Source organism: Semicossyphus pulcher, unplaced genomic scaffold (genome assembly GCF_022749685.1).
Source record: "Semicossyphus pulcher isolate SPU_LCO1_2020_fin unplaced genomic scaffold, fSemPul1.0.p SCAF_18, whole genome shotgun sequence".
NCBI lineage: Eukaryota > Metazoa > Chordata > Actinopteri > Labriformes > Labridae > Semicossyphus > Semicossyphus pulcher.
This window is the reverse complement of record NW_027211691.1, coordinates 9,591,225-9,612,004: the sequence shown is the minus strand read 5'-3', so window position 1 is coordinate 9,612,004 and position 20,780 is coordinate 9,591,225. Positions and strand designations below refer to the sequence as shown.

The 20,780-nt window shown below is 43.2% G+C and overlaps 1 protein-coding gene across 1 annotated transcript in view; it reads left to right on the top strand.

The window, feature by feature from the left end:
• stau2 (staufen double-stranded RNA binding protein 2) overlaps positions 1 to 20,780 on the top strand; it is a 102,004-nt gene that overhangs the window by 61,854 nt on the left and 19,370 nt on the right. The window contains exon 13 of the mRNA XM_069667371.1: positions 9,727 to 9,840. Coding sequence (XP_069523472.1) covers positions 9,727 to 9,840 — 114 coding nt within the window. The remainder of the gene's footprint in view (positions 1 to 9,726; positions 9,841 to 20,780) is intronic.

Genomic DNA, 20,780 nt, shown 5'->3' with positions numbered 1-20,780 from the left:
GTCTTGCCATTCATGCAGATGTTACTTTGACACGTACCACCTACCTAAACATTGTTGCAGACCTTCATAGAAACAGTGTTCCCCAATGGCAGTGGCCTCTTTCAGCAGGATAATGCGCCCTGCCACACTGCAAACATGCTTCAGGAACGGTTTGAGGAACATGGTTTGGCCTCCAAACTCCCCAGATCTCAATCCAGCGAGCATCTGTGGGATGTGCTGGTCAAACAAGTCCGATCCACGAAGGCCCCACCTCGCGACTTAAAGGATCTGCTGCTAACGTCTTGCTGCCAGATCCCTCAGCACACATTCAGAGGTCTAGAGGAGTCCATGCCTCGAAGGGGACCCACACAATATTAGGCAGGTGGTGACAATACTCTGGCTGATCGGTGTAAGTGCAGTCCATTTACCATTTCCAAACGGTAATACAAAACAGACACCAGAATGTGAAAACCAACATTTTACAGCGATTACTTTGACTGTAGCAGCAAAATTTAAGAGTGTATTAAATTGAGCAACAGTGCATCTTATTGCTCATGAACTCAACCTTTTATATGTGAGAGGATGAATGTTTTATTTCTCCCTTTAAAAGCGCTCACATTAAATCACGTCCACTATAAAAACCAGTGGAATTGGCATTTAAAAGCATGCCGTCACCCTGCATTTCGATCCTCCCGCTATATATAGATGAACATTGTTAAACCGAATGTGCATAAAACAATGACACAGAACAGTAAGCGAGCATCTCATTATTTTTTGTTATGCATAATACAGTAAGCCATATTCGTAAGTAACTGGCAGGTACAGCGAATGTAGCACCAGCGTGAATTGGAAATTACGTCCCTCCTGAGGTTGTGTTCTGGTTGCGAGAATGGAAAATATGACACAACCACTTTGTGTATTGTAGCAGAGATTTAGAGCAGCCAATAGAGTTTTGATGACCTGCATAAAGCATAACCTAATAGATTAGTTTTTATTGTGTTTTTTTATTTATGAAGTATTTAGAGTTGGACCTCTTAAATCATGAGCGCACTGTTATGTGTTCATGAAAAATACCCCAAAAATCACACTTTTATCTGGGTCAGATGTTAACTTTTAATGACACCGGATATTGCAGCGTTTGAGAGATTGTTAATATCCTCTTGCATATGGCGATCAAAGGTCAGGATACTGTACTATAACAATCCAGGTTGTGTCTGGGAGAGTTGAATGGTATCTACTGTATCTGTCTGCTCCGTCCACCTGCTAAATCCAAATGCAATAACGCAGCAGAGATAGCAATCAGCTGAGTTATGTTATCTCGCCGTGACAGGCTTAACTCTGGAGATGGATTTAGAGAAAAAGGGGAGGGGCCCGTACTCTTCCCCGTGCTGGATTCAGAACTTCTATGTTGGAAATCCCGTGTTAATGAAAACACTATCCTTGGCGGGTGGCTGGTGTTGAAATGCAGTCAATACAGTTCCCAGGATTTCTCACACTTTCACGTTGTTTGCTCTTCTCTCTCTCTCCGCTTCCTTCTTCGGCTGTGTAGAGAAACCACTTCAAATGGTGCCGACTACACCTTCCACCCTCGCCTGGCACTTTCTACCCCCTCTTTCTTCTTCTATTGCTCATTCCTGATCTCCATCGCTGACTCTCATCTCTCTGTATCAACATCAAACGCTTGATCTTGAACAAACGTTCAAAGACTCTAACAGTTTGTTTCCAGCTTCCTTGTCATCGTCTCATTCCTCTACTCTCTGTTTACTCTAGGATTTGCTTTAGAAAATACATTTCGGGATGGCTAATCCCACCAAGTTTGATTTCTGCGGCGGGGTGATGGCTTCCAGCTGCGCTCTGCGGCATATTTGTGTGAAGAGCGATCTTCGAAAACAAGTTTTGTCGGTGGTATAAATCAGACCGTTAATGCTGTGCTGGCTCGGCGCACAGTCTCTCTGCTTACATGGTGGCCCTCTGTGTGCGTGTCGGTGCGTGTGTCTCTGTGTGTTTGGCAAAACTGAGTGATGATGTTCTTACACCACAATCAAGCCCATTTGCAAACCCTTAAATCAAATACCCTCAAGTGCCAGCACAGCAAATTGCAAATTTGAATATGCAGCATAATCCTTTTTAACGTGCCTTTGTTCTCTGTATTTTGATAGGATTGATCGTATTTCATGTTCGTCTCAACACTAAGCAGTAATAGCAGCTGGGTGCCAGCACAGGCCCAGGATGAAGAGATGGAGGGTGCGTTAACATGGCACTTTGTTTGAAATCCAAACAGTTCTCTTTATTATATTAGTCGCACAATAGTTGTAGAAACAGCTAGCCTGGCACCGTGCAAAGGTAAATAAATCCACCTAGCTCGCAAACATCAAAAACAAGACTCAAAAAACCTTCACTGCTCTGTGCAAAGAAATAGTCCCTTTCAAAACCACCACCATCCTGAAAAACAATTCTAACTGTCCTAGAGTGAATATAAACCGTTAAAAAATTTGACTTTTTTACCTTTTTTAAATAATCATCTATCATTAGTTAACAGTGACCAAGGGGAACACATAATCTAGACTTGATTTTAACAGAGTAAATCCCCCTTGTGCAGTAAATGGTTAATATGGCCGAACAAATACAGACTACATTTAGGAAAACAGACAATACAACTTCAGAAGTACTTGTAAATATTAAAGGGGGGTATAATGCTAATTTCAAGCTTCATATTTCACTCTGTGATACCTGTGGAGTAGCTTAGCATCATTTACAGCTTAAAAAAAACACACATTTTTCTCACACTGGTGCTCTGTGCAGGTTCTCAAACAGCCTCTGCCTGAAACGACTCAGTCTGTCCCTTTAAGAAACCCCGCCCCTACAAGCCCACTTTCTTCTGATTGGCCGATTTGTGATGTCACAAAGTGCAGCGTGTAGAAAAAAACTGTGTGAAACCTGGTGTTCACAGCAGCCTGCAGAATGAGCTGAGAAGCCTGGGGATTACTCCAACATACTTTTACCTACAGATTTGAAACTTTACCCACGTTTAGTCTTGACATCCAACATTATATTTTATATATCTAAAATGTGAAACAGCTTCATTCCCCCTCTTTAAGAAAACAAAATAAATGGATGTTGAGGTGAAGACAAACAGCCAAAAGCGGTCAGAGAGGACGAAAGATGTTTGTTGGAGTGAAGTCCAAAAGCCAACCTGCAATTACCCGTTGTCACCACAAAGAGAACATGAATTAGAGCATGAGGATAGGATAGATACTTCCAAAACTGACTAGTGGATGGAGCTGGAAATATAAGCCTCTGTAGGCCGTTAGTATGCTAACAGTTGTTATAATCGAAATATTAAGCTGGGCTATCGACCTAATAGCACCGCGTGTAGTTAGCACCCTCTGGTGTCGGTGCGTCGTTGGGCTCGTTGGGCTCACCTTTCAGATGAGAGGTGAAACGTCTTTAAGAACTTCAACCAAGTCCAGTTCCCTTTTGGATTAAGCTTCGAGTTCCCATGACCTGGATGCCTGCGAACCTTCACAGACATCAAGACAGCTTCTTAAACAAAACTAAGATCTGGCAGCTGTTCTGTCCCCCGTTTAGTCATCGGCTTCATATAAAGTACAATAACTCTAGTTACCTTTGGATCCATCAATTTAACATGAAGCCACTTTGCATTGGATCCCATGAGAATTCACGGCTGTTTTTCTGTTCAGTCTGCACACGTCTTCGAGCATGCATTTCTATGAACACGTGAAGTTCTTAATAAAGAACCGGCTTTCGGAGAACTCATCAGTCTTCACTCTGATTCGGGCAAAGTGCTCTCGAAGTATTTCAGAGTAGCAGCTTTGTTTGCCCTCCGCCTCCTGCCATTAAGAGAAGTTAAAGGTATATTAACAGTGTGCTTTAAACACTCTTGACCCCTGATGTTTCCACTGAAGTGGCTTGGACTGGACCTCTTACTGCTTCTCCCCAACAATGACAGCATTCCTCAGCTGAGAGGCCTTGTTTATTTTAGTCAAATCAAAGTTATTTCCGTGCTCCTTGACTCTCCGCAGCCTTCACTCGGCTTAGTCTGGAATCAAACTCTAAGTCCTGAAGTGCTTGTGTTCTTTGCTTTTAGCAGGAGTGACATGACAACATGCCTAATAAGTATTTGTTTTTGCAGTTACCTTGACAGCATTGTGCAACACAGTCCTAATGAAAAGGGATATTTGCATCTATGTCCGTTGTGTATTTGTTCTGCGTTTGGGTGTGCACGTGCATATTTGTGCACTTAACGTAAATGTGAGCATGGCTGCATGAGCACTGCAACCGTGATTGCTTTTTAGTTTGTGCATGTTCGTGTTTGTTCGAATGAAGAGGAGCATTTGAAGAGGAGCCATCGAGCTTTAGAAGCCAGATGTCAGAGGTCGTTCCGCATTAGTGCCGCCGATCAATCGCAGGCCTTGCGTAACTCTCCTGCTCCTTTGTCTCTAAAGGAAGTGGATTAGAGGCTGTTTTCTGAGCGGGGACCTGGGATGATTAGTTAGGCCTGTTTAGAATGCATGCACTCACAGATGCATACAAACAGGCACTCACAACAAAACGGCCTGGATGGGAGAATAGACGGTTTGTTTTTAAGATGCTCGTTATTTTCAGTTTCTGCCAAATCATCGCAAATGAGATGATGCCATGATTTACTTTCATGCGCGCACATCATGCAGCTTTGTTTCCTGCCTGCAAGTCAGAGTTGCTGGAAGTCTTCTCGGTAATCACGAACTTTGACTATTTCATCAACAAGCCACCAACAGAGTAAGACCTCCAGGTGGCATTTGGTGCTCGGCCAAATGTGTTGTTTTAAGCGGAATTTGGCTGGTGGCTGTAGCAAGTTGTGTTTATATAAATCACATCCAGCGTGTCAATTTGCATTAGAGATCTACAACAGCAGTTTTCCAGATTCATCTCATGACCTGTGGGAGGATGAGGACGAGGAAAAGAAACACTTAAGCGCAAAAGAACACAAGAATAAGGGGCTACAACAATGCTTATGACTGTGTGAGCTTGTGGCACAGCATTGCTTTCAATTTGAAACATCAGCATGCTAACAAGCTAACGTAACATGTTTACTATCTTAATTAACCATGATAGCATGCTAGCATTATTACATTTGTTGAGGCTGATATGAAGGTTTGCAGGTATTTGTTCATCACAAAATAAATATTGGAAAGATTAAAAATAGGCCCTGATGGTGGCACCACAGGGAAAGGTAAGGCATCACCAAAGCGATCACTAAACATCCAGTGGGGAGCTTGAACATCTGTACCAAATGTCATGGCAATTCATCAAGGAGTTGTTGAAATACGCCACTCAAAACGACAACCTCATGTTGGCGCTGGAGGAGCCATGAGGCAGTCACCAAATTCATTTGGATACTTCGTCTGGAACCGTGACTGTCTGTGCCAAATTTTATGGCAATCCAGGTGTAGTTGTTGAGATTTTTCAGTCCTGACCAAAGCGTCGGACAGACCATCACTGCCATCCCAAAAAATGGAGAGAATCCCTTTTAACCTATGTATCTTCTGTCTGTAGTCTTCTTTCTACTTTCTCAACCATTCTACCTGTAAAGTGTTTAAAAACACATACTTCCTTCTGCATGGTCGAGAAATGACTGATAGCAAATGCAATGAACTCATTCTCTTTACAAACACACACATAGGACAGAAATACACACATGCACAAACAGGACTCTTTGGACATGAATTAATGGAGAGATGTCAGAGTGGGGGGGCTGCACATGGACATGCGCCCTGAGCAGTGGGGGATTCAGTCCCTTGCTCAAGGACACCTCAACAGTGCCAAGAAATGAACAAGCACCTCTCCAGCTACCAGCCCCAATTCCACACCGGGACTTGAACCAGCAACCCTCCTGTTCCCAAGCCAAGCCCCTACAGATTGAGCTACTGTCTACCCCCAACTATCGTCTAGCCCTTTACAGTTCCAGTTAAAGGCGCAATTACGCCTCTGTTACATTTCATCTTCTATAGCCACTTTCCCATTGGTCCAAAAACCTGCTCCTTGTTATCTCAGCTAAAAATTCCGCCCGTCTCCGTCCAAGCAGCGCTCGAACATCGTTCCAAATTTGTCAGCGTTTGTTTGATAAATAGACTGAATGAGTAATAGATACAATAAAGGCCTAACCACCGTAACAGCTTCACTGTTTAGTAACCCTGTTTCGGGTGCGTTTGTGACGTCAGACGGTAACGCAGCAGAAAAGAGACCGACAGGAGGATGCTCCACTGGTAATGGGAAAAGAGACAATCAGCACCTATAAGGGGATCTTCACTGGTCTGAAAAACCTGCATCAATGCACTAATTTAGGTGGAAAAGGGAAAAGGGTATATGTAAATCGTAGAGGTGTGGTGGGGCGACTCTGAGCCACTATTGGAGGTAGTAAGAGGCGAAACAGTGTCGGTGTAAACAGCAGAGCCGGCAGGGCAGAACACCGCTATGTGTGTATGTAAAAAACAGTGCGCGTTTTGCTTCCGCAACACCAGAACACAATGTAAAAACACACACTGTGGCGTTGCTTGGTCCAATGTAAAATGGCAGAGGCGGCATAATGGTGGAGCTTTGTTGCTGTGGCTGACCTGCAATGTAAAAAGGGTCATTACATCAACTTTACCTTCTGTTAAGGGCCTGAACTTTCATGACTCAAAGATACTTCATAATTGAAAGTTTCCATCAACTTGTACGCATACACGCTCACAGACAATGGTAGAAAGCGGAAATTATTTGACATCTGATATATCCAAGCATATATCTCTTTACATTGAGAGACTGAGGGAGAGCGTTTCCTGTTTCCTGCAGCTCCATCGACGGGCCTCACCGGAGTCCTGACAGCTCGCGATAGATGAACCGAGCAGAGTGCCCTCCGATCAGACAGCATGATTACACAATAGATCACAAGCTCCCAACCAAAGTACTGGACAATATCACACAAACACGCACACAGACTCATATCTATGTACTATCCTGTACTTCTACACACAGGCTGAACGCAGACGATGATGGAAGAAGCTGTATGTTCATTATATTACACATTTTACAGCTTGTGAAATAGGACTCGTGTTACCAAACAAAAGACCCCCTCCTCTTTTTCTTCCCCCTCTCTTTCTTTCTCTCCTTAATGTTGAAGTCTGGAGAATTTATTAGAGATTAACTTGTCAGAGAAGGATTTTTCCACAGCTCACTTTACTACATTCATCATTCATACACATAACAGATAGCATTCCACAATTTATCACTGCGGGCCCATCGCCTCATCAGCAGGTGTGTGCGCGCACGCATGTCAGGATGTTTGTGCATATCTCTGCATGCACGTGTTCATGTCTGCCATTGTTTGCGTACGTCGTGAAGGGGCTGCGTTTTAATGGGCAGACATCGATGTGTCTGGCCGGCTGGAGCGCGCACACACTTTTCCACATATGATCATAACTCATTCAGAGAGAGAGAGACACGCACACACACCTCGCTCTGGAAGCTTTCAGTCACAGATCATATACAGCTGCTCCTATGTGTGTGCAGGCAAGTACGTACACACAAGTCAAGCGTGTATAGCCAAGACATTGCAGGCTACATAATGTAAGTGAAGAAAATACACACTTTCTGTTGATTAGAGGAATTTAATAACTTAAAACTGCTCCGCCAACAAAAATACACAGATACAAACCAACACCCACAATGTATATAAATTCAATAAATACTGACACAACACATCATTTCAACACATCTTTATGATATTAGCTCTTTGGGAAATCTTGCAATCATCTTCAAACGAATGGGATGAAAATGGATTCCTGCATCGTGATTGTGGGATTCATTTTGTCCATTTTGGCTCCATTCATCACGTCTCAGAACAAAGAAGTAGCCCTTTGTTATGATGTCGGACTTATCGGAGGAGTATGAGGTGCATTCCATTTAGTATTAGAGATGTTCTGATAACATTGTTTCCGTCCCTCTGACAATTCTGATACCAGAACTTGTGGATTCTGTCTGCAGTGCAATAAAAAACATTATTTTATAATTTATGTACTGCATACTGTCTACATTACACTTTTCTGGGAGTTTCAAGTTAAAAGTAAGACCAAATTGCTGTTATTTTCTACGGAAGCCCTAAGTGGACATCAATCCATCCATTTTATTTACTCTGTATTCCCCGTGATAACGAGTAATTTCCGGTTGTTTTCTCGACATCTTGACTAAGTCAAGTCATGTCTACACGTACACGGGTATTACTGAAAACAGAGTTTTTGCCTCATTATGTCATTTTTCAAGGAACTCATTAGTGACGCCTCACAAAGGAGATAACGGCGCACAGCCTGACGTCACGAGCCAAAAACGCTGTTTAGCCCGTCACACGTCTCCGCGGAGAACAGAGTTTCTAAAAGTCTTTCTAAAGGAGTTTCTGAAAAATACCCACAATGTACGTGTGGACATTGCCTTAATTATCTCGTTAACTCGAGATAACAACGCTGCACCCCCTGTAACGTCAGACGATCATAACTCGCATCCCCAGCGTTGCAAAAGCACAAAACAAACAAATAGGCTCAACCTACCTCATTACTGTGGGCAACGGCAGCATGGCATGTTGTGGTCTGTAGTGTCCTGTCTATTGTTTTGTTTTCTGGATTACCGAAAAAAGGCTCCTGTTATGATGAGAAAACCAGCTTTGTTATCTAGAGACTATGAGATAATGAATCCTTTTTAATGGGAAAACCAGCGTTGTTATCTCCAGATAACGAGAAAAAATAAGTCGGGATCTCGAGAAAACAACCTGAAATTTGTCGTTATCACAGGAAAACAGAGTGAATAACATGTAGGGATGCTTGTTACATTGTTTCCTAGCACCGCACTCTTGTAGTTTGCTGGCATCAGCTGATAAATGACCTGAAATCTTCTTTGCTGCTCTAGAGCAGTATTTGCTTGTGTTGCTTGCTGTATAGGCTACTGTTTCGCAGTTGTGAGGGGGAAATTGTCCAGTCAGCACTACCATTACCGCATTATAGGCCATATCTAATGTATTTCCGAGACTGATACTGCTGTCACAACACTCTGTTTTGTCCTGAGGTAGCTAGAGGCTACGTTGTGTTCTCGGCTAAACTCTTCCGAAGTGCTCCCCCTTCTTCCTTCCCTCCACCATCTCTCTGCATCAGTCCAATATTTCTTTCCTTTCAGTTCTCGATATTTGTGCTATTCATTAAGATGCCTGCAGCTGTCCTTGGCATAAGTAGGCCAGGCCAACACGTACACAGACATACACATGCAAATACACAACGCGTGCTCCGAGCGAGAGCCAGTGAGAAGTAGGGCAGACAAGCAGGCAGCATTACCAGAGCCCTTGGATCTGAGGAGCAGCCCGTCCCAGCGGAGCATCATGTCATAACAGTCCTGATTGCACAGCATTTAGGAATGCCTGCAGTGTTAACCTCTTAATGATGAGGGGTCGCCCAGTGAAGTCATCACCACCCGCTCAGATGCCCCCCTTCGGTTGCACATACACATCCTTACTTTCCCCTCCGTTGCCATCTCCGTGTGGTGTGGGGTAATTGTCCACAAATGCTCTGTGGTGGCAATTAGGCATGCAAGATTTACTCTCAAGCCAAGCGATTCCCACTGAAAACTGGGGATGCTTCAGTTCGCTTGTCTTTTGTGCTTGACTGATGTTTTCCTGTATTTACTTTCGGGGTAACTCAGTTTTCCCACCTTTGCCCTCTCCTCCAGGTGCAGTACAGCGATGCGCAGAGTGGTAAGGATTTTGTGACCTATCTGACCCTCTCCCCTGTGCAAATGACTTTCCACGGCACCGGGAGCACCCTCCAAGCCAGCCATGACCAGGTATATGTGTGTGTGTGTTTATATGTACATGCTTTTTAAAAGGAGGGCGAGTGTCACACCTGTCGAATGCACTGCTGCTTGAAAATAGAACATTATCACATCTTCTGGATTACAGTGGACATCAAAAGTTGTGGTTAAGATTGAATGATTTTTAATCATCTTATTTTAGGATTTTCCAGTATTTATGATTTGAGTTGGATGACTTTGCGTGAAGCCGGTTGCAAAAAACATATTCAGTTTTGGGTTAATTCATCCGTGATTGCAGTGGGTGACAAAGCAACGCTCAAATTAATAGTAGCAAGCAGCTTTCAACAAGTTGCACAAAAGAAATCACATTTTACACCAACTTTGGAGCTCCATTAAATGGGCAACTTTACAAGTTATGGTATATATCTTAATATGCTCTGTATTGCCCAGACACTTACACACACGGACAGTAAATAGAGATCCTTCCTGGCTACTTTTATTATATTATTAGGTTATTTCTTGGGGTGTCGCTAAAGAGTATTTTTCTATTGACTATTTTACTGATTAGTCGATTTAGACGATTAATTTTCCTTACATTTTTTTACAGTTATTCAAACGTTATTGTTTTTATAGCATTCCTAACTCAAGGAAATTTGCTCAACATAAGGGCAGAAATAAAATAACTTGCGATAGCACTCATGTGAGAAGCCCGACACACACAAAAACTGTCAATAAAGGTAAAATAAGCTCAGATTTTAGCCAAATATTTTCTCTTAAACACTTAAATGCAATTTCTAAGGAAGCAGGCAGACGACTTTATGGCTTTATGAGTGTTTTAAACAGACACAACATATTAAAAAGCTCTCCCTACTAATGAACAGACACTTACCGGTCTATCATCCAGGTGCTCGTGCAGAGCACTTTGCACATGGTACAAACCACCTTTTTCATTTGACGTACTCCCATGCTCTCGAAGCTTTGGGCCTTTGGAAACTTTCACTCTGAAGCAAGTCGGACCCTGCTGCCACCACCATTTTTGAAACTGCGTTGCGTTGACTGGAGCTGCTCAGCCGACCAATGAGACGAGCCAAGAACGTCTGAAATCATTTGACCTTGCATCGGTTAAAAATATTGATGTTGATGCATTTTGACTACTCGTGACAGCCCTCATTATTTCTAGTGTAGAGCCCAACCAATACTGACTTTTATGGGCCAATACTTATCCTAAACATTAGAATTATATGACAAAAACGTATAGAATATTTTTTATTCTCATAAAATATAAGTAAATATATTTTCTAGCTGAGTACTAAACTTTCTTGTTGTAAATGGCAGCAACACTTTTGTTTTTACTTTGAGTAAAGACAATGAAAAGATTAGTGAAATACATATAAAATATATATTAAAATACTCTCAATAAATCATGTAATGCTGCTCTCTGCAATTTCTCTTTGACCTTCTACATCAAACAGTGATGTCTGTGACAGCCTAATAATGGCCCTTTATACCCGGCGGGCTCTACTCTTTCCGTTCTGCTTCTTCTGGTTCAGTCAAGTGTAGCATGTAGAGTATATGGTGTACTATATAGGGCATATTTTGGGTAGACTTTGGCAGGGGTCTCACTCTCTAATTACCAGAGAAGCTCTGGCTCTCCTGCTTTATTAATAATCATCAGGGCTTCAGAGCCACCTGTGATAAGCCCCTGATCCACCCGCACACAGCCGCCACTTCTTTATGATTTTCAGTCCGTCGAAGTCACACTGAAATCTAAAAGAGTACCTCCACAATTCGTGGCGTTACCCCTCTTTCTCTCTCCCTCCCTCTCTCGTTTTCTGTCACATACTCCTCGTATTCAGAAGAAGGCTCTTTGTCTTGTGTTGCCCAAGCAGAAAACCAGTTGCTTACATTCTATCATCTAAACATAGGACGCCCCTTTATTCAGCAGTCTTCAAAGCTTTAATAAAGCGCCGGCCCGGGCCCTGAATGGGACAGCTGACAGGGGGCTAGTGTCGCCACCGCTAGCTGAGAGCCAAGCCAATATAGGCCAGGCAGGTCTGCGTCCTCGGGACCTGTTGTTGCCAGGAGCACTGGGGCATGACCGACTGTTAGGGAAGGCCTTTCTTTTGCTGTTCTCAGTACAGTGAGGAGTACGACCACAAAGGGAGCACCTAACAATAAGGGGTCACCCTCAGAAGCCCCCAAACTCCAACACTTGTGGAACAAAGTAGGCCTGATGGGGTCACACATTTGGTCGATGGTGGACACTGGCGGCTGTGAGGATGGGACTGTTGTTGACGCACTAATAAGGCCAGCAGTGTTACCTGTGAGTCGATACACTGGCTTCAATAGACTCACAGGAATCATGTCACGTCTTATTCACATGTTTCCTGTACCACGTGCTGGCCTTGGCACCCGTGCACACAAACACACACACACACCTTCCTCTAATCACGTCTGTGTGATTAGACATTGTAAATGTGATTAGATGGAGCAGGGGGATCTCTGTGCTAAGAGGTGATAAAACACTTTCCTGGAGCATGTCGCCGTTGCTGTGCACACAACTTACACAGTAATGAGTGGCGACTATCTGTGGGAATTTCCTGATGTGTTATCTGTGCTGTCATGGAGGTTTCTGTCAGGTAGACCAGAGCAAACGATAAGGATCAACAGCCGAAGGAAATCCTCTGCACACCTCTCTGCCCATGATCTATGAAGGAAAGCTGTGTAGGAAAGAGGTTGCAGTGATGGAAATGTGGCTGAGGAAATTACAGTCAATAAAACAGCACTTCATGTTTTGTTACAAATCAATTAAAAGATGTAATCTGATCCCTTATTTAGCCTACTGTAAAACAGTATTAGTACTAATAATGGTTGTTGGCATGTTGACTATAAATAGTGCTTGAAGGCAAACTCTGATGTTTTGGTTTAAAACTCAAAGAGCATGCGTCTCTCTCGTCTGTGTGCTCCTCTCTTTCTCTGCCCCAGGATGTGTTACACAAGCGACTTGTTCCATTATCCTTTATGAGGTTTATGTGGGGGCGCAGGGAGCCTAACGGTTAAGGTGCATACCACATCAATGTCCACAGCTCCACTCCTGGCCTGGAGACCTTTATTGCATTTCATACCCCTCTCTATCCCCATGTTTCCTGTCTTTATCCCAGCAAAACCGACGATACAAAAAGTTATGTGTAAAAACTTGCTAGTGACACACTTATTCTTGTTGCACCATTAAAACTGAGTAAGGTCTTTGCTAACTTTGCTAATTGTAATTTTCATAGTGCTAATAATTATTTAAATAATTAAAATAATATGTTAAACTTAGCTGCAAATCATTTGTAAGTAAATGTTTTACTTTGTTTGATCCATATTTTGAGAAATACTCATTTCAGAGTTAGATATGTGTGGGGAATACGCAGTTATGCTAACTAAGCTAGCTAGCTAAATTTATTCTGTTTTTTCCATAATGTTACGCAATTGTATGCTATATTTGTAACTTGAATTATTGTTAATACCCTCTTTATTAAGTTTCAGTACAAATAATTCAACTATATTTATTATTTGTTACTTTTCATTCTAATCAGGTTGCATACTAGCACGCTAATGCTAGCTCCGTCTAGCATTAGCTGGAATAAATTGTTCAGTTGGCTTTGCAAGTTACACCCAGCCAAACATGAAGTTACAACTCATCTCTACAGGAGAAATAGTTTGTGTTGTGTGAGCCATTTATAATTAATTACGTGTAAATTTCCGTTTGAACACTTGCATAATAACTAGGCTAAGTTCAAACTTCAAAGCTAAAGTAACCAGATCCTGGTACACCCGCTCGTTTTCCCAATTATTGTTAACAGCCATGAGCCTATTGATGTTCAATACAAATAACCAGTTAGTTTAGAAATGGATATCTTTAACGTAGCAGATCACATGTGAGTAGTGAAGTTACTTAGTGACCCCTTTAAGGTACAGAGGTGGTGATGTGAGAGTTAAACCTCGGCATAGCCGTCTGTCGGACAGTAAAGTCAGTGATCGAGAGCAGTGCTGTTGTCAGTGTAACTTTTACAATGGTCTGCTCTTTATCAGCAAGTGCAAACACACGCACACACGCACAGAAGCACCTACACATAAATAGTGTTTAGGTGCCTTAATCCTTGGGCTTGTGTAGACATTCCTGGAGGGCCTGTATGTGTGAGAGATATACAGCTGAGTGCTCTTTCTGACCTTATGTGCCATCTCCTCTGTGCCATCTGCCAGACACATGTTAGCCCGAGGGCTGCTACATCGCCTGCAGCCAGAGATGTTTGTCAACATGGTCTCCTTTTTGCCTCTAAAAAAAGTTTGTAGGTTTAATTTATATAAATGTTCAAACAGATAGACGAGAAGGAAAAGCCCTGAGTTTTCTAACTGAGAAGGTCGTCTGCAGTTTCCATTTTAAACTGCAGGTTTATTTTTAGGTGACCTCTTATTAGCAGCACAGTCAAACTTACAACCATGACCTACTTTCTGACCACAAACTTCCAGCATTGCTGTGTTCTCAAACTCTCTCAAGGTCATATCAGTTTGCTCAGTTAAAACTGCACCTACTCAACTGATATCTGTCAGTTACAAGCCCAATTTAAAAGCTGCAGCTTTGCGATACATTAAGACATTTTCTTTACATGACTCGATGTTTTCTAGACAGGCTGATCTGTGTTTGTTCTGCAGAGCTGAACTAACTCTCTGGCAGTCTCTCTCTGTGGCGGCAGTGGGACACCAGGGGGGCCGTGGCCCACTGAGCTGTGTGTGAGGTGTCGCTGGTCCAACATGAGCGGCCCGCAATCGAAGATGACAGGGTGACTGTTGTCTGCCACCAGACTGTGTGTGTGTTTGTGTGGACGTGCGTGTGTGTGTGTGTGCAGGGTTTGCTTTGCGTGCAGTTATGTCCTCAGCTGAGCAGACTCAGGTCCCGGGGGCCCTGTCTCCCAGATTGTCAGCTGTGGCTGCTTGGGTTTCCTGCAGCAAGAGCACATTTTGGCTGATTTGATGTGACATGTTGAACATAGTTTATCAGGATTAAAATGTGTTTTAGACGGACTTCCAGGTAATGAGGCCTACTTTTTTGGATTATTTTTTTCTGGATTGACTTCTTGTAAATTGTACTGAGCCTGCCAAGTCTCCTGTTTTGCCTCTACACTTTGTAGTTTGTACGTTAGCTAAGCAAAGGTTAGCCTGACTCTGAACAGGCTGCATTAACAAGTAGGTGTGAGACAAAATATCGATACGGCAACATATCGATGTCCTGACTTGTGCGATACAATTATCGATGGGCTGTCACCAAATATCAATATTTTCATTTACTACTTTCATCACTACTTCATGACTCCTCGCAGTGGCGCTTATGACATGAATGAGGGTAATATGAACGGACATTAATTGGCCAAAGAAGTTATAACAGATATCGTGATGTATATCGCAGAATCGCTGTATCGTGACGTATCGTATCGTGTGTTACCATGCAATTCCCACCCCGATTAACAAGGGATGTTGTCATTTACTCCTTCCTGGTACCGATTCTGTTACCCAGACTTGAGTATTGGCCGACACCGAGTTCCCCTCTGATACTTGTGCAATTAAAAATAAACATAATTTTGGTGGGAAAACACTGATTGCTGACAATTTACAAGCTTTGATTAAGAACACACTCTCTACTAGCACCACACTGTTGTTTTTTGTTACTCTCTTAAAGGAGCAACTCGCCCCTGGAAAAAGCCACTGTGAGTCAAAGCTGGTGTTCTCTGTAATCGATAGAAGCAATAATATTTGAGTTTGGCGCCATAGCTGTGGAGAAAGTTGAACAAACAGCTCGTGGTTTCGCCCATTCTACATTCCTACAATACCCAGCGTGCATTGCGCCCCTCCCTCTGAAAGGAACGGCCCAGCGAGAGACGCTGGAGTGAAATACTACTGTTTCGCTGCAGGCAATGGCTCAGAGCGGTACAGAATCTGAAAAAAGACCAGAATATACCGGTGGATCGTCTAAAAAATCTTCAGGTCTACATTTCAAACCGGGTGATTTTGAACGAGGCATGACATCGGAGGTGGGCGCCCTAGATTGAGGAAGTGTAGTTTAGCGAGCTCCCTGGAGGTTTTCCAGGGCCCATTGGAGAAGCGGATAGCGTCCTCCAAAGACACAGAGCGAAACTGCTTTTTTTTCTACCACTATGGCATTAGCTCCCCTTAACAGCATGATAGGACTGAGGTTGGAAATCGGCAAACTGGCCCTTTAAGATAAGGCAATTTGGTTATGGTATTGCATCAGTGCATTGACTGGCATACTTGCCAATACCAGATACCGCGCTTTAGGCAGTATTATAGGCTGATAATGATACTGGTATCTGTATCATTGGAACAACTCGACTGCTAACTCATTGTTCTGTGATTCCCCCTTTGAAAAGGCCTTCACATGGCTGACATTACCTTATCAAAACACCATTTGGCCACATGCTTGATAACCATGTCATCAGGTTACCCAGTCCTCCCTACGGAAACAAAACATTGGACAGTTCTGACTAAATTAATTGGGTATCTGACCTTGTCTCTGGTATTTGGCTTTTTGCTGCCAGCACAGTTGCGTTAAGGAAACAAAGGATGAAGGAACAGAGCTGCGAGGGAGTGAAAATGAGGGCATCTATTTACATTTTGCCCACATTCCCGCCTACACTCATTCAATAGTGAAAAAGAGTGACACCAGTAGAGCATGTGGCAGCGAGAGCATGGACCGGACTGATTCATGGCGTGGTGACTGCTGGGAGGGTCTTCAGAGATCCCCCATGGAGCTCAGCGGAACAGCAGGAGAGGGAGCTGCAGAGGGGCGGAGGTTGTTACAGGTCTTGTGTTTGAAGTTCCCGACTGGGGGCACAGACGTTACCCAAGGCTGGGCTCCTCTCAGGGGGTCCCATAGGAGTGTTACCCAACCAGGCAGGCAGCTGTCGGACAACCTCTCCTCCCTTCTTATCTGTCTCCTCTTTATGTGCCAGTGTTGTGTAACCAAACACAGCACCTGGACGCATCTTAAATCATTGTGTGGAGAAAACATGGCAGTGTGACGTAATCTGTGTTGATATGGCCTGGAGGTTTTTGATGACTATGGAGCAGACGACCACCCTTCACTGATAATTTAACATATTGGTTTGCCAGATTTTTGTTTTAATTAAAAAGGGGTCCATAGTTTTTCTCCGTGTCCCCTGAACACACTTTTGTTTTTCTAAAAGAAAATGTGGGTCACAGATACTTCTTCTTCACCTCTTCAGCGCCACCTTTGAAAGGAGCTTGTACCTTTCCTTCCCTCAACACCTAACCAAACACTCCCGCTGTCAGACCCTTGACGCTCTCCTTACCCAACACCGCACCATTCTCACCCTGGAGAAGAGGACAAAGTGAAGCATCCACGGAGCGATCCGTCACTCCCGCCTGTCTTCCCCGCGTGCCCTCCTCAGGAAACACCTTTCAGACCGGGAGATTAGAGTGTGACGGGAGAGGAGAGGAGCAGTGAAAGAATGATGGAGGAGGAGGAAGGAGGAGAGGGAGAGGGGGCACTGGAGAGAAATTGATTGAGTGGGGAAACGTGAGATTGATGAGGACAGGGGATGAGAAAATGGGCGATAGAAGTGACTGACTGTTTTTTTCGTTGCAGTCACCATTGGGGAGAGAATACACATGAACTTGCCCATTAAGAGACGTGTTGATAGCTCCGAGTGGCCCCTTGGAAGATTAGCATGTCTATTAAGAGCTGTGGTAGTGTGGAAATGAACACACACACACGTGGTTACACACTCGTGCAAACACTTTAAACCATATTTGCTTTGCAGAAAAAAACACATCAGACACAATTTATTATTTCAAGCAGAGCATTTTAAATGTCTTAAAACATGACTGGAGCTGCTCTTAAATGTCATTGAAATAATGGTGAGTGAAATAATGCCGATGTCATGTGTCACCTGAGTCACTTCATGAAAAATCAATAACAGCTCCACACTAGGCAAGACCTCGTTCAATTTTTTAAGTAGTTCAAACACGACACATGAATGAATTAGATGCTGTTAGATTAATGTAAAGTCTGCAGCAGCACACGGTGTGAGCTACACGGACTTGAGCAAGAGTTCTTCCTTAACATCCTGTCTTTTAGTGTTTGTGCACTGTCAGACTTTACATAACTGGTGGCACAATTTGCTCTCCAATAATGATGAAGCATGATGATCAAGAGTCAAAACCACTAGCTTATGTTACTTACAATGATACAACACGGAGAAAAGAAAGTAAATGTTCAGTGCTTGTTCTTTTATTTGATAAACGGTCAGTTATCAACCTTAGTAATGGAAAGAAATCTGTTTGATAATCATTTTGTTCAAAAAAAGATGAAGAATATCAAAGGAAAAAAAGTAATTTTTAGATCAGCCATTATGAGATTTGTGCCTCCATTCTACACTGGGGTTGAGTTTTGTCTGTAGCCCTTTTTACACTGTCAGTTCAAGGCGGGATTTTTACGCATCTGTTGAAGCACGCGCTGTTTGTGTACACCTCATGCACGTTTTGCGTGTTATGGGGCTAACAACTATCCACAGTCTGACCCAGAAATAACCATGTGAAACACCTTAAAACAAGCAAATACATGGACTTATTAAAGGATACACAAAAAACCAATTAATTAACTGGAGACTAATAAAATCAACAAAACACAACAACACAAAATCCCTGCTGAGAGGCAGAACCACAGCACTCCCCACTCCAGAAGCCTCACTCTTCAGATGTCATGTCCGGGGGTTTTAAGCACCTAAAACCAGGTGAATATTGTTGAGCAATCACCTGGGAAGAGCTGGGAAGACACAACAGAAGGAGAAAGGGGACAGAATAGATGCTGAAATCAATGACAATTAACCATTTAACGTATAAATGATAAAAAAATAGTTCGCACAGTTGACTTTCAAGCCTGCAAGAACTCTACTACTTTCTAATGCTTTGAGTGCCAAACTGTGCAGTCTACACTCTATTGCCTTGTCAGTGATTCATTTAAGAAAGTAACCCATTTATAAAGGATGTCTTGGCAGGTTTCTCCCATAAGAATCTCTATTAACCCACAGGTGCTGGCTCACCAGATGATAACAGATAATAAATTCTGTTCTGGCCTTATAAAAACAAACCTGAAATGCCTGTGTTTGCACTCCAGGCTGTTGGCATATGTGTAAAAAGTATGTGCAAGACAGTAACTTGACACGTAGATGTCAGAGATGTGTTAGATTGCCAGACATTCAAATCTACGGTGAGCGTGATTTAGAGCGTTACACTCTATGCCAGTTTAGATAAGATAATATAACCTGGAAAGGAGCTGAAATGAGACGTGATGCACTTAAAATGCTGAGCAGTGTTAGCATTGTGCAGACAATTTTTAATAAGCAAGGAAGTAAATAAATAGTGTAACTTAAATCCATGTTTCTGTTATTGTTCTGTCTCCCAGTTGGCTTCCTGGACCTGTCAGACCGGGTTGATTGCTTTAAGGCAACCAAAGGTGTTACATTCATTATCACCTCCGTGCTAAGAGGAGCAAGATGTTTTGGCAGTGGCCTTGCAACCTTCACTGCTGTTAGGCTCTGTGTGTGATTTCCCACACACACAAATTTGGCATGGCCTCTAAACCAATCACACCTCCCTTCACTCATCACCCCCCTCGTGGGAGGCATGAGCAAGCCAGGCTTCCTAATTCGCTACCTAACCACCCACTTACCGCTCTTTGTATCGTCTTTGGCTCATTAGCTTAATGTCATTTGATACTGAGTGATAGCTCGCCGCGCTGAAAAGGTCCCCGAGATAAGGGCCAGGTATTTAATCTTTTTCCTCTGCTCTGCAATCTCCTGGTGACAATGTGTGAGATGTGTCACCTGTGGAGAAAACACCTCTAAAAACCAACAGCTTTTTTCTCTGCAAAGGTTAACACATGTCTTTGTTTCATAATCAGCATTATGCAAACTGTTTTACTGGCCCCTATTTCATTGTATCATCCTAATAAACAAACTCTAATGCAGTAGGGGGTTGTTAGGGAGGTATTTAGAGAGGTTTCCCCTTTGCTGCGTTTAAGACTTAGTTGTTATGGCGATGTGTGTAAAGCTGCCCACTCTGCGGTTTAAATGAGCAGTTCGCCCCTGGAAAAAGCCTCTGCCCGTCAAAGCTGGTGTTCTCTGTAATCGATAGAAGCAATAACATTTGAAATTGGTGCCATAGCTGTCGAGAAAGTTGTACAAACACCTCCTGGTTTTGCCCATTCTACATTCCTACAACACCCAGCGTGCATTGCGCCCCTCCCTCTGAAAGGAACGAACCAGCGAGAGACGCTGGAGTGAAATACTACCGTTTCGCTGCAGGCAATGGCTCAGTATCGGTGGATCGTCTAAAAAATCTTTTGGCCTGCAGTCTACATTTCAAACCTGACGATTTTGAACGAGACATGACATCAGAGGCGGGCGTCCTAGATTGAGGAAGTGCAGTTTAGCGAGCTCCCTGGCCTCTGCTAGATACGAAATTGCATTTTTTCCTACCATAATAGCATTAGCTCCCCATGATAGCATGATAGGACTGAGGTTGAAAATAGGCGTACTGGCCCTTTAACACCATCATAGGACATATATAAACAGTGGACCACAAACCAACACTGATACTCTCCGTCTCGCCTCCCCCCTCTCGGAGAGTTACACAATGTATCGAACATCTATTGTGCAACTCCTCGGAGGAAAAGATCTTAAAAGGCCCTTTAACTTGATCCGTGACACACGTCTTGTGGTTAAGAACTTCTAAGAATTAATCATCAGAGAGCGCTCCGAAAGCAAATCACACACTGACAGTAATTGCAGGCACACCTCAGGGGCATAAAAAAACAACCGCACATATACGTAGAACAACACACACACTGAACAATAACCTGTATTGTTGGTTGTAATTAGACTCTTTTGTTG